This window comes from Miscanthus floridulus, chromosome 7 (genome assembly GCF_019320115.1).
Source record: "Miscanthus floridulus cultivar M001 chromosome 7, ASM1932011v1, whole genome shotgun sequence".
NCBI lineage: Eukaryota > Viridiplantae > Streptophyta > Magnoliopsida > Poales > Poaceae > Miscanthus > Miscanthus floridulus.
Window position 1 is genome coordinate 19,255,559 of NC_089586.1, and position 14,048 is coordinate 19,269,606.

Genomic DNA, 14,048 nt, shown 5'->3' on the forward strand with positions numbered 1-14,048 from the left:
AATGGTTCTGATATGGTATTATTTTATAAAAAATATTTTAGAGAAAGTTTGTAAAAAGTGCAATTTCTCCTCACTTTTTTTTTGTTTATTATCACTTTTTTTGACAAAGTGTTTATTATCACTTTTCATACAACCACGAAAAGGCAAACCCACGCGCGGGCATATCATCTTTTCCTTCACCTCTTCGATTCCTTCCCAACCATACCCCCTCAAACCTCCGTTCAAAAAAAAACATCTTTCTCTCAGTCTCAGTCTCTCTCCTCCCCTTTGGGTCGCCACTCGCCAGCAATCCACACGAAAGCGAGAAGCCGCTTCCAGCAAGAGAAGAGGAGAGAGAGAGAGGGGAGGGAGGGCCCGAGAGGGAGGCTCCAGGGGCCCTGCATTGCGTCGGGCTCGGGCGCCGTCGATTGGGCCGCCGGGATGGATCACGGCGGCGGCGAGGGCTGCGTCGTGGCGGCGGCGAGCCTCGCGGCGGCGCGGCGCACGCTGCGTGCCGGCGTGGACAAGTCGCGCGCGCTGGGACACGCGCTGGCCCGCGCGGGGCCACGCCTGGAGGAGATCCAGGCGGCGCTGCCGGCGCTGGAGGCCGCGGTGCGCCCGATCCGCGCGCCGCGAGCCGAGCTCGCCGCCGCCGGGCCCCACATCGACCGCGCCGTGGGCCCCGCCGCCGCCGTGCTCAAGGTGTTCGACGCCGTGCACGGCCTCGAGCCGCCGCTGCTGGCGCCCGGTACGGCCGGCGACCTGCCGGGGTACCTCGCCGTCCTGGCGCAGCTCGAGGAGGCGCACAGGTTCCTCGCCGACAACTGCGGGCTCGCCGCGCAGTGGCTCGCCGACATTGTCGAGTACCTCGGCGACCGCGACCTCGCCGACCCGCGCTTCCTCGCCGACCTCGGGGTCATGCTCGACGAGCTCAGGACACCCCCCGCCGGCGACCTCGACGGCGGGCTCCTGGCCGCCGCACTCTGTATTCTCGAGGCCGAGTTCCGCCGCCTCCTCGCCGACCACTCCTCGCCGCTCGCGATGCCGCAGCCCGGCGCCGCCGCTGGCTCGACCGCGCCGTCCCGCGTGCCTGCTGCCGCCGTCCACAAGCTCACCCTCATTCTCGATCGCCTCGTGGCCAACGGCAGGCAAGACCGCTGCATGGCCGCTTATATCGATGCGCGAGGGGGTGTGGTCAGTGCCAGTCTTCGCGCCCTCGGCCTCGACTACCTCCGCTACCCGTCTCAGGACGCGCAGGCATTGGGACCTGCTCTTGAGTCGTGGGGGCGGCATTTAGAGTTTGTGGTGCGCCGTCTCCTCGAGTCGGAGCGGCAGCTCTGTGCCAAGGTGTTTGGGCAGCATAAGGGTGCCGCGTCCGCGTGCTTTGCAGAGGTGGCGGCACAAACCAGGGTTCTTGAATTCTTGAGGTTTGGCCGTGCAGTTGCTGATGCCAAGAAGGATCCCATCAAGCTCCAGCGTCTGCTGGAGGTGTTCGATTCTTTGAATAAGCTGAGGCTGGACTTCAATAGGTTGTTCGGTGGCAAAGCGTGTGCGGAGATTCAGAGCCAAACAAGGGACCTAGTCAAGTTGTTGATAGATGGTGCTGTCGAGATCTTTGAGGAGTTGATTGTGCAGGTGGAGCTGCAGCGGCACATGCCTCCCCCAGTTGATGGGGGCGTGCCGCGCTTAGTTGCCTTTGTCGTCGAGTACTGCAACCGACTGCTTGGTGAGCAATACAGGCCTGTGCTTGGGCAGGTGCTAACTATCCATCGCAGCTGGCGCAAAGAGGTGTTCAATGACAGGATGCTTGTTGACGCGGTGCTAAACATTGTCAAGGCCCTTGAAGCTAACTTTGATGTTTGGTCAAAGGCATATGACAATGCTACGCTGGCGTATCTCTTTATGATGAATACCCATTGGCATTTCTTTAGGCATCTGAAGGCTACTAAGCTAGGAGAGGTCTTGGGTGATGTGTGGCTGCGAGAGCATGAACAATACAAGGAATACTACTTGTCAATGTTCATCAGGGAGAGCTGGGGAGCACTTTCGCCGCTACTGAACCGGGAGGGATTAATATTGTTCTCCAAGGGCCGGGCCACGGCAAGGGACCTGGTGAAGCAGCGCCTCAAAACATTCAATTCGAGCTTTGATGAGATGCATTGCAGGCAATCGTCGTGGGTTATACCAGACAAGGATTTGCGGGAGAGGACATGTAATCTTGTGGTGCAGACTATTGTTCCTACCTACCGGAGCTACATGCAGAATTATGGGCCACTTGTGGAGCAAGAGGGAAATGCCAGCAAGTATGTAAGGTACACTGTCGATGGTTTGGAGAAGATGCTCAGTGCCCTCTACATGCCCCGGCCCAGGAGGGCTGTGAGCTTCCAGATCAAGCACTCGAGTGGCAATATTGCCAGTGCAATGACTGGGTTGCATCGGAGTGCTTCTGCAGTGAAATAGCCTCCGTTGAAGAACCCAAAGATTGGATCAATATGACGCAATATCCGGTATGTGGCAAATGATTCATTTGACCCAGTCGGCAAAGAGTCCCGCACTGGATAGGTGACCCAATAATGGACCCATAGTCGGAGCAGTGGTGTCATATGAACATAAGTTACTCTTTAGTTAGCATGGAGAATAGAGGGTGGTGATCATTTCTGTAGCTCCTATTTGAGATGTTACATCCTCCTGAGCTATCTTCTCTTCTTTTGTACTTCTGTTAGTGACCCTGGCACCATATCATTCATTTGGAGATATTTAATCAGCTGTGTAGCTATGTAAAATTGGTTGTATTTTAGGCGACCTGTGGGCATTACCTTTCCATGTACCAAAAATTGAGCTCAATATATGCAATGGATTATATGGGAAAAAACTAGACCCTGGATTTTTCAGTGAGGATTTGCTATTTGTTTGGTAAACTAGAGCAGATATATACCCCAATATAATTGCATTACATTTACACAAAGTACAGCTTGATCATAACCAACGCTGTTGCATTTCTTCTTCTTTTTTCTCATCAGTTCACAATATGGCAGTCCCTGGATCTGTCAGTGAGGATGTGCTATTTGTTTGGTAAACTGGAACAGATATATACCCCAATATACAATTGCACTACTACATGTAAATAAAGAATAGTTTGATCATAACAAATTTGTTTGCATATATTTTTATTTTTTTTCCCCTTCAGTTCACAATATGGTTAAAAAAATATTACAGAACAGGTAACTCTTGCATGATCCCTTTTGTTTAGACCCAAAACTGACTTGTTCCCATCCCCGTCAGTTCAAGGTTGTCAGGCTGAGACCAGCCGTAAGTGGAGCTGGCATCCAATCTATTGGGTACTTGATCTGGAACAGTTTTTCTTCATACTGGATGCAATTCAGTTCAGTGAGTCATTGGCTAATGATGTTTATCTTGTGCACTGATGCAGGATGAATTGAAGGAATCTGAAATCATGGACACTGCACTGTTGGGCATTCAGGAGTAATATAAGCATCTGAAATCTGTTTGGAGATTTTTGTTTGTTTATTCCCCCTTGCACTAAGATTTCCTTCGAGCCATTTTTGTTCAGTCTGAAAAGGGCTCAATGGGCCGCAGAAAGTTTGGGCCGCAAACAGACATTGCAGTTACAGGCGCTTTGATGTGACTGTTAATTTCACATGGAATAGCCGGGGCACCCTTCTTGTTCCACACCTGCAGTGCATAGATGAAGCTTCCTCCTGAGTAAAAATCCACCTCTAGTGTTGTTGCCATCCCTGCAGATGATCCACCCTATTGTTAGGTTAAGTCAGCTATGTCAACCAATTATGTCATATAATTTGGAGTTCAGCTTAGTTGATTCATTCTCCATTTTAAATTGTTTGTTTTGAATTCATGGGATATTGGGAGATTATCCTTGGGGAAATTTGGATTTAAGATTTTCCATGTGTGGGCTCAGATCCTTAAGATTAAGACCCATTATTCCTTTTTTCTGGATCTTTCCTTTGTTACATTAATGATTTGCACACACACAGACTAGTGTTGCCAATGGACCATTTATGGGATAAGTTAGACGCCGAGAAACTGCAACTGCCTGGCTAACTTTCCATCGAGTTCAGCACCAGCCACCAGGTACATCTCTCCTCTGTAGCATTTGATAACACGGAAAAGCTTTTTTACCCTTCATTGAACCGGTCCGATAGATGAAAACTGTAGCAAGGAGGAATGGAAGTTACCGACAAACTGGAAGCTCCAAGTTGTTGCCAGGACCAGGACACTGGATGAGCATAGGGATTCAGAAGGGACGGTTGAAACCAGAACATGTCAGTTGGCGTGGAGGTGTCTGGCGGATCAATTGAAGGCCAGAAGCCCACAAACATGCAAACACAAAACAACACAGGCCAGGGAAGGCCAAACAAAAAGAAAAACAAGTTTTTTTCTGAGATAGGTTGCTCTAGCGATTGACTTTGTAATGTGTCCATAGACCATAGTGATATCACATTGTTAGTGCTATATAACCTCAAGAGGATCAAAGGTAGCATTGCTTCAAACACACAGAGGTAGGCCAGACCTCTTCACCATCTTTCACAAACCACAGTTTACCCAAGCAACTGACCACCCTTGCTAAAACAACTCACAGCATGACGGGGGAGTGGTCAGTCGGGCTTTGCGACTGCTTTGGAGATTTCCACACCTGTATGCAAACCTAGCTTCTCTGTTCTTCCGGTGCCTCTTGTAAACACCTCATCCATGTTTCAGTTCTTTCTTCCCCAATGTTTGCAGGTTGCTTGACTTTCTGGTGCCCCTGTGTCACATTTGGCCGCACTGCTGAGATCGTGGACAGAGGCTCCACATGTATGTGTTCTACATACCCTCATATTCATCTTTTAATCTTTTCGATGAAAAAGTTTATATTCATCTTTCTGGTGGATGCATGCACAAAAACCATCAGTCTCCCTGGCTCACTCTCCCGCTTGTTTGCAGCATGCTGCATGAATGGCACACTGTATTATCTGCTTGCAACAATAGGCTGCCAATGGCTGTATGGTTGTACCAAGCGCTCCTCCATGCGCGCGCAATACAACTTACAAGAATCCCCCTGCTTAGATTGCTGCGTCCACTTCTGGTGCGGCCCTTGCGCGCTCTGCCAGGAGTACAAGGAGCTGGAGAAACGTGGCTTCAACATGGCCAAAGGTATTCCCTCTCCTTCCTGCTGAAAGAAAACATAGAGGAGAACTTTAGAACGCAGGAATTTCATAAGAAATGGTTCATTTTCAAAGGAAAAACGTAGAAAACAGTTAAAATTTCCCGAGTTCCAAAGGGGATCCAAATGTTTGCGAATAAACACCCTGATGGTCGAATCACAGTATTTATCTGTTATTCCTTTTGCAGGATGGGAAGGTAGCAACAAGGTGGTGGGGTGTTTTCAAGGGATGACGACACCACCAAGAAAGCAATCCATGTGCTTCTAGGATAGCATAGCTCCAGCGTTTGCTGGCCTTGCCCATGATGATTGGCACTTCCTTCTCATCTCCCGTGTGGCCGTGTTCCTGTGAGTTACGTTCCTGCATAAAGCATTGTATGTACACGTACGACATCGACTGTCCAACTGCTTAATTTTGTTCAGCTATGAATTCGGATACATGCTGCCTGCTCAAGAACCAACAATTGAACACTAGACCTATGATGCACAATGAAATCCTGCACAAGCTGAATATGCAATACGATCAAGATTGCGGACGCATGATGTAACTGTTATTATCGTAGGATTGGTACCCACCTTCCTTTTATGTGTGCTGTGCGACAGGGGCCCACCAACCGAATTAGGGTTGGGCTCCCCCGATCAGGGAGCAGAGATAGGGCCCAATAGGCCGTTGGGCCTATTGGTGGAGATCAACTAACATTCTCCCCCTTGATCTCATTCCATCTTTCACTTTCATGTCATTTGCTTTTGTTCATTCCATTACAGATTAGCTCATAGAGCATGTCTCATCGTCACGGTCCATTGCCGATAGACTTAACAGCTACAACTCACTACTCTGTTTTGAAATAGATACTTATCTTTAGGCCTTTTTTTGTCCAGGAATATTTTAGGCTTTCCCTTAAATCTAAGCTAGCTACATGTTCTCTGAACACCATGTCCTCTGAACATGTTGGGTGGTAAGCCTTTTGTAAGCGGATCCGCGAGCATCCTTTCTTTACTTATATGCTCAAGATTTATGACTTGATCCCAGACTTTATCTTTCACAACATAATACTCCATGTCAATGTGTTTGGCAGCACCACTTGACTTATGTTGTGAGCATCCTGTACTGCCAGATTATAATCGCAGTATTACTTTAGTGGTCTATAGATGTCGTCAACCACCTTCAAACCGGGTATGAACTTCGTTAGTTAGTTCACCTGCCCGTTGCCTCATAGCACGCTACAAACCGTCATACATTATGGACGATGTAGTGACAGTTTATTTTGAGCTTTTCCATGAAATAGCTCCCCTTTGCGAGATGATAGAAAATCCACGTCTGGATATGCATTCACTCTCGCATAATCAGAATCTGAATATCCCACCATGTGGAGTGAATCAGATCTTCTAAATGTCATCATAAGGCCTTTCGTTCCTTGCAAATAACGCAAGACTTTCTTTATCAATTTCAGTGTTCCATTCCAGAATTCTTCTGGAATCCGCCAAGTAAAATCCGGTAACAAATGCAAAGTTAGGGCGCGTACATACTTGAGCATGTTGCAAGCTTCCGACAGCTGAAGCATATGGAACCACTTTCACTTTGTCGATTGAGCTCATATTGATTCCTGGGGCATTGAAAATCCCCACATCTGTCGCCCTTGACTATAGCAACAGGTGAGGGACTACATTTGTGCATACTGAATTTCTTTAAGATTTTTTCCATGTATGCCTTTTGTGACAGTCCTTATACCCTTTTCTTTTATCTTGGTGAATCTCGATCCCTAGAACAAACGAGGCTTCGCCAAGATCTTTCATATCAAATTTCTTTGTCTCCAGTAGTAGACTGACATCACTACCAGCAAGTAAGATATCATCCACATACATGACAAGGAAGATAAACTTCCCATTCTTAAACTTTGCATAGACATAATTGTCCTCTACATTCTCTTTTAAAACCCAAAATTCTTTATCGACTGATCAAACTTCAAGTACCACCGTCTTGAAGCTTGCTTTAATCTATAAATGGATTTCTTTAGGCGGCATCCCATTCGTTCTTTTCCTTCCATGACAAAACCTTTCGGTTGTGCCATGTAAACATTTTCCTCCAAGTCTCCGTTGAGAAATGCCGTCTTTACATCCATCTGATGTAATTTTCAATCGTAATGTGCCACTAATGCCATTATGATTCTGAATGAAACTTTACATGAGACTGGAGAAAAGGTCTCATTGTAATCAATTCCTTCTCTTTGCATATAGCCTTTTGCCACAAGTCGTGCTTTATATTTCTCTATATTCCTTTGATAGCCAAGTTTTGTTCTGTAGACCCATTTATAGCCTACTGTTTTGACTCCTTTAGGAATTATTTCCAAAATCCAAATTTTATTGACATTCATTGATTTCATTTCATCTTCCATGGCCTCAAGCCACTTTGATGAATGATCACTTCTCATGGCTTCTTCAAATGAGGTGGGATCATCCTCCATTTGAAATTACTTAGTGTTATACACTTCATAATCAGCAGAAATAACTGATTTTCTAACTCTTTGAGACCTTCTAGGGGCCTCCACATTTGGCACAACTTTTGTTTGAGGCTGTTGTTGCTCCCCCTCATGTGTGGCAATAGGTTCTATAGGATCCCGAGGAACAGGTTCCTCATCGTCATTCATTGTTGCCACAGGTGGGATAACAACAGGTGCTGGCACCACAGTATCTAGCACTGTCGGTGCAGCTATAGCAGGTAGTGACAAAAATGTCTCATGAATCATTGGAGTGGACGCATACACCCGCTCCACTTCAAGGACAATTTCTCGAGCTACCATGCTCCCCCTCATCTTTTCATCCTCTAGGAAAACAGCGTGTCTCGTTTTCACAAACTTTGTATGTCTCTCTGGACAGTGGAAAACGAAAACCTTTTGACTTTTCTGTGTTGCCAATGAAATGGCACCTTACTGTATTGGAATCTAACTTCTCAATATTTGGGTTAAATACTTTAGCCTCAGCAGGGCTCCCCCACACACACGCAAGTGGTTTAGTGAGGGTATATTTTCTGTCCACAGCTCATACGGTGTTTTAGGCACCGATTTACTTGATACTCTTTTGAGAATATGAATGAGGTTTTTAACGCCTCCATCCACAGGCTCAACTGTAAGGTGGAGTAACTTATCATACTGCCCACCATATCCATCAGGGTACGATTGATTCTTTTAGCTACTTTATTCTGTTGAGGTTCACCCGATATAGAATACTGGGCTACTATGCTATTCTTTTAGGGTATGCCGACCGTAGTACTCCTCCACGGTCAGACCTGACTATCTTAATCTTTAATATCTTAAATTTATCCAATACATCTTTTTTTTTCTTTGATTGGATAAATATAGCCATAATGGGAGTAATCATCTGTGAATGTTATGAATGAATCATTACCATCCACACTCTTTATAGGAAACTGATCACAGATGTCTATGTGAATAATCTGTAGAATTCCTACGCTTCGTTTGTCATCTTTTCTTAATTCTTTTTACATACTTTTCTTTGTTTAAAAACTGAGAGCTCTAATGGAGGAAAAATATCATTATTAACTTGTCTTTCCATTCTCCCCCTCGAAATATGGCCTGAACGATAGTGCCATAATTTCGACAACGCATCGTGAGCTCTCTTATGCCACCATATCCAGAGTAACACTCTGTCACCGAGTAGCATATGTCTTTGAAGTGTCAGTGAACTAACTCTTTATTCTATCGAGGTACTCGGTGACCGTGTCACATTCTAAGATTAAGCCCACAATTACGGGTTCAGTCATGTTCTTTATCACAGCCAAACATTTCTTATTGGCAGTGATTCACTTTCTATGCTCAAAGGCCATAGGATATCTTTTGGGATTCAAAATCCCTTTCTTTAGTTGCCCAAGTGACATCATTCTCTTTTGTCTCCCTCATCGGTGCCACAATCTCAGTGGAACACGGTGAGGTGACTAACCAGTCCACCTTAGACAGGATGAAAACCAGATCATAACTTTTCTTAACATAAAATTAACACCATTTGCATGTCTTGATTCTAACGTTGGTCAAAATCAAAACATACAACTATTCTTATACACTAATTCTACATCACCGTTGGGCAGAAATAGAATTAATGCATAAATCATTAACTTTCACAATTGTTCTTACACACTAATTCTACATCACCGTTGGGCAGAAGTAGAATTAATGCATAAATCATTAACTGTTATCAACTTTTCTTATACACTAATTCTACATCACCGTTGGGCAGAAGTAGAATTAATGTATAAATCATTAACTTTTATAACTGTTCTCATGCACTAATTCTACATCAATGTTGGGCAGAAGTAGAATTAATGTATAAATTATTACAATTATGATATTGTTATTTACAACGTTGGTAAGAAAGTAACAACATCATAATCATATCAAAACTCTTTTTCTCCAATACCACATTGGTTTAAAATAACTGGAGAATCAATAATTTCTTTAGCCGCGGAAAATCTTTCTTTTTCTCCAATTAAATACCGCATTGGTTCAAAATAACTGGAGAATAAACAACTTTTCTTTAGCTGTGGAAAAATTCTCTTTTCCTTGAATTTTACCCACAGGAAAAAATTATATTTTCTATTTCCTTTAATCCATTAATCAATTTTCAAGAAATAAAGATTTACTGGAAAACTTTTCTTTTCTCCAGTTAAATATTATGTAGGTTTCAAAATCATTGGAGAGTATACATTTTCTTATACTCAATTTCTTGAATTTTACCCACAGGTAAAATACATTTTTCTATTTTTCTTTTGATCCAATTTGCATTTTTCTAATTTTCAGGAAATAAAATTTTACTGAAAAAGAAAAAATGAAAACTGATTCATTTCTTTACTATTCCTTCGGTCCAGCCGGCAAATCGGCCCAGCCCATCTATTCTCCACGCGCGCTGCCGCACCCAGGCCGCAACCTGGGCCTGGGCCGGCAAAGCCGCGCCCGTGCGATCGCCCGCCTAGGCCGTGGTCGGCCCGATCAAGCACCGCCGTCGGATCGCATCCGACGGTCGCCCGGCCGTTTCGCTCGAATAAAAAAGCTGACGCCGCATGTCCCGGGCAAAACCCTAGAGTCATTTGCTCCGGTCCTCTCTCTCTCTTCGCAGCCGAGCACAACCGAGCGAGAGTGAGAGCAGCGACCATGGCGAGCTAGGCGGTGGAGCGAGCCTTGGCGCCGTCGCCGGCCCCCTCGCCGGCGCGCGTGCTCCCCAACGGGTGAGCACGCCGCCGTCGAGCGGCCTGGCCACGGCGCCCCCTTTTCCGAGCCCAGCGAGCAGCTGCCCCGGTTCGACCTTTCTTCTCCCGCACGCCGGCGTGACAGCAACGCTGCACGGCGGCGAGGTAAGCCACCCCCTTCCCCTTCTTTCCCCTGCGGTTTTGATTCTCTTTTCCTGTTCTTCGATTCGACCGATTGGGGATAGTTAGGGTTAGGGTTTCTTTTCTCTTTTGATTTCTTTTCCTTTTCGGAGTTCATCCGAATCTCTTTCCTTTTCTTTCTCTGATTTGGACTGATCTACCGGAGTACGAGCCCGCGGCTCCCCTGGCCTCTCTCTTTCTCCTCTTCCTACTCTCGGTGACCGAAGGAGGAAGATGAGATGGCGCCGCCGTGGAGCTCCTCACCGGCGTGCGTGCTTGCCTAGTTGCGGAGCACGCCGCCGTCGAGTAGTCACGCGATGGTGCCCTGTTGTTCGCGCGCGCCAGGCTACCCAGCCCGGCGGCTCTGTCTCTGTCTCGTCGGCCATGGATTTGGTCGACGGCAGTGACAGGACGGCCAGGCTCTAGGTAGGTAGCCTCATGACCGTCCTCTTTCTCCATTTAGGGTTCGAGTTCCGTCCCGATCCGATCTGGATCGGGCATTTTCTTTGTTTTTCAATCTCTGAAAACCCTCTCTGATCTAGGGTTAGGGTTACACAGAGTGAACCTGGCTCTGGTACCAGTGTTATTATTGTAGGATTGGTACCTCTGTGTTTAACCCATAGATACGCCGTGGACAATAGTTTCGTGACCTCGCGGACACCGATGTCGAGGCAGCTCCGGCTCGGTGGCGAGGTACAGTGGTAGTCCAGAGGGGCCGGTGTACCTGCAGGGACGACGGCGATGGTGGAGCACATCCCGTCGCTTCCAGCACGACTTCAGATCGGTTTTAGGGTTTGCCTGTAGGTGGATGGCGGCTCCGTTGAACCTCTTAGTCCGAGCCCTCGCCCTCCACCTTCCTTTTATGTGTGCTGTGCGACAGGGGCCCACCAACCGAATTAGGGTTGGACTCCCCTGATCAGGGAGCAGAGATAGGGCCCAATAGGCCGTTGGGCCTATTGGTGGAGATCAACTAACAGTAACAGTTGGAGACAGGAATAGTAGATATAAAGGAAAATCAAGTGGCAAAGAGAGGGTGTATGTGCACGCACACACAGCCTAAGCTGCAAGCCCATCAAAATGAATGATGGCGTACTTGCAAAACACCACCTTAAAAGGTGGCAGCTACAAAATAGCGCAATTCAATCAATTAGGTAGACGAAGAAGTTTACTTTCAGCTATCGAACTATCACCGAAGTCTGATTTTGGTCATCAAACTTAACCACATATCTTTGGCCATCAAACTATTAGAACCAAGTGACTTTGGCCCTTAATTAGATTCAAGGTGATTTTTTCCTGCATATGTATTTTTGAAAAACTAATAATAATATGATTAAATCACTAAAGTTCATAAGCGAACCTGTTTTGAGAAACCCTTACTAGAGTTGAGCGCACCAAAAGTAAAACCCTCTGGTTTGGAAATCGTGGAGTTATTCTAACCAAATAAAAGTCACTTGGACAAGATCATATCCAATTTATAGTTACAGCGCTCTTCTCATAACTGTACCATTCCAGTCACTTGAACATGCAGCTTAACTACTAAAGCAACGAATTCAAAGTAAAAACAGTTTCGACTCAACAATTGTCTAGACAGATTCAATGTATATATGCATTGTAACTACATGAATCAGTTTTCTAACGAACATAAAGAAAATCCCTCACGAACAAAGGACATAATAAATTCATGCTTCCATCTTCGTATAACTGTCTCTCTCCAGCCTAAATGCAACAAACGTTCTACCCATTACGGAAACAAAAACAGAACATCTTTTTTTTTTAAGAATTGCACCATGACAAAACTAACGAGTCGGCGATAACATTACCATGACCTAATCATCGAAGTTTGCACTATTGGTATGTATGCTCCGAAACTGTAACGTATTGCCAATCCCTTCATTTAGTTGAGTAATGGTTATAACGCCGGATTTGTGTGCTCCAAAAACTGGAGTGAACATCTCCAGAAATTAAAAGAGAGTTACAGATGTTATTTTGTAAACCACGGAGATGATGATGATAACCAAAGAGAGTATCTTGCAGCAGCATTGCACCGAGGGCATACATACGACACAATAAGAAAATGCATTTCATTGCAAAAATCTGGATGTGTGTGTAGGCAAAATATTAAGTGCAAACCATATCTTCAGTGCATATCTATAGATGAATTATTGGTGTGCATAGTTTCAAATTTTTTTGAAAACTCATAAGTATGGTTTTAACGGGGTTTTCATGGATTGCACCGAAGATATGGTTTGCACTGAATATTTTGCCGTGTGTGTATACCTTCCTAAACCAAGAACAGAGTTGACAGGTATTCCTCCGGCCGGTAGAGCTTATAGAGGGGCGAAGTGAAAGCGTTGATCCGGGGAGACCATCATACAGCCAGGGACGGATCCAACGGTGGGTGTGTGTGTTGGGGGGGCTCGAGCCCCCTACCCATACCGGAACAGTGGAACCCCTGGAGCCCTCATAAATTTTTAGGTAAATAGGTGGGGCTGAGACTTAAGATCTAGCAGAAGTATGTGTTGTTCAGCCCCCCCTAAAATTTTTCTTGGATCCGCCGCTGCATACAGCAAAGCTTGCATCTCAGAAAATGATGTTATGCTATACATGGCAGAATTGCTGAATTTGAAACGCTACACTTTCACAGTTCAATGCAAAAGTATAAAATATCTTTTCTTTTTCCTCACCACCCGCCCACAAGCATCTTCCGTTATCAGGGTCGGTTAAAACCCAATCGATTCTAGAAGCACCGTAGCATTTGGAGCATCCTAGGCTCATCGCTGGGTCGACATCTGTCTCTATACATTTTGCGAAAAATCCCTCTATCTTTCTATGAACTAACCTGCAGTTCAATCTTGTCCGCCAAGAACAGTAAACACGTTCTAATATTTTGTGTACGGAACCTGAGTTAAATTTTATCTTTACAAGAAGGAAAAAATCTGGAATCAGGTCAGTGTTTCAAAAAATTCCTCGTAGTTTTTCAGAAAACCCCTCCCACCTCTCGGCCCTCGGCCCCTCGCCCAACCGCATCATTCCTCTCCTTTCTCTCCTCTCCTCTCCTCACCGCCGCCACCGCCGCCGCCCCTCCCTGCCCTCTCCTTCCTGCTCAGCCTCCGCACCGCCATCGCTCAAGAATGGAAGCTCGCCTCTAGACCCTAGCTCCCCCATCGTTCCTCCCTTTCCCACCTGAACCCACCCTGTGACTCCTCTTTCTCCTTTCTTTCTCCTCTCAGATTTAAGTTCGAGCGAACACTAGGGGTGGCGCGAGCTTGAGCGGCATCGGGCGGCTCGTAGATCTCAACATGGCGCCTCATGGTGACATCCGGGCGTAACGCAGATCCAGCGGGCGAGCGGCGGCGGCGTGTGGCAGATGGCGCATCGGCCTCCTCCGCGTGCTGCCCCATGATAGCAACCAGGCGGTATGACACAGATCCGGCAGGCGAGCGGCGGAGGCAGCGGCAAGTAGGTACTCAATCAATGTTCCCTTTGCTTCGATGCATGGCTTACTGCGCTCCG

General features: G+C 46.2%; 2 protein-coding genes across 2 annotated transcripts; both read left to right on the top strand.

Annotated features, from left to right (window-relative positions):
- Positions 1-234: 234 nt before the first annotated feature.
- On the top strand, positions 235-2,771 carry LOC136462726 (exocyst complex component EXO70A1-like). The gene has a single exon (XM_066461780.1). It carries the CDS (start codon positions 421-423, stop codon positions 2,437-2,439), a length of 2,019 nt encoding a protein of 672 aa, XP_066317877.1. The 5' UTR covers positions 235-420; the 3' UTR covers positions 2,440-2,771.
- A 1,827-nt stretch (positions 2,772-4,598) lies between these two features.
- LOC136462727 (cell number regulator 11-like) lies at positions 4,599-5,429 on the top strand. Its single transcript, XM_066461781.1, has 4 exons — positions 4,599-4,653; positions 4,741-4,812; positions 4,942-5,151; positions 5,350-5,429. The coding sequence occupies exons 1-4, from the start codon at positions 4,599-4,601 to the stop codon at positions 5,427-5,429; spliced, it is 417 nt and encodes a 138-aa protein (XP_066317878.1).
- The last annotated feature ends 8,619 nt before the right edge of the window (positions 5,430-14,048 follow it).

Coding starts and splice junctions, on each gene's coding strand:
- LOC136462726 (XM_066461780.1), top strand. CDS start 421: ATGGATCACGGCGGCGGCGAGGGCTGCGTCGTGGCGGCGGCGAGCCTC.
- LOC136462727 (XM_066461781.1), top strand. CDS start 4,599: ATGACGGGGGAGTGGTCAGTCGGGCTTTGCGACTGCTTTGGAGATTTC. Junction 4,654..4,740: donor CTTTGGAGATTTCCACACCT/GTATGCAAACCT, acceptor CAATGTTTGCAG/GTTGCTTGACTTTCTGGTGC. Junction 4,813..4,941: donor CGTGGACAGAGGCTCCACAT/GTATGTGTTCTA, acceptor GCTTGTTTGCAG/CATGCTGCATGAATGGCACA.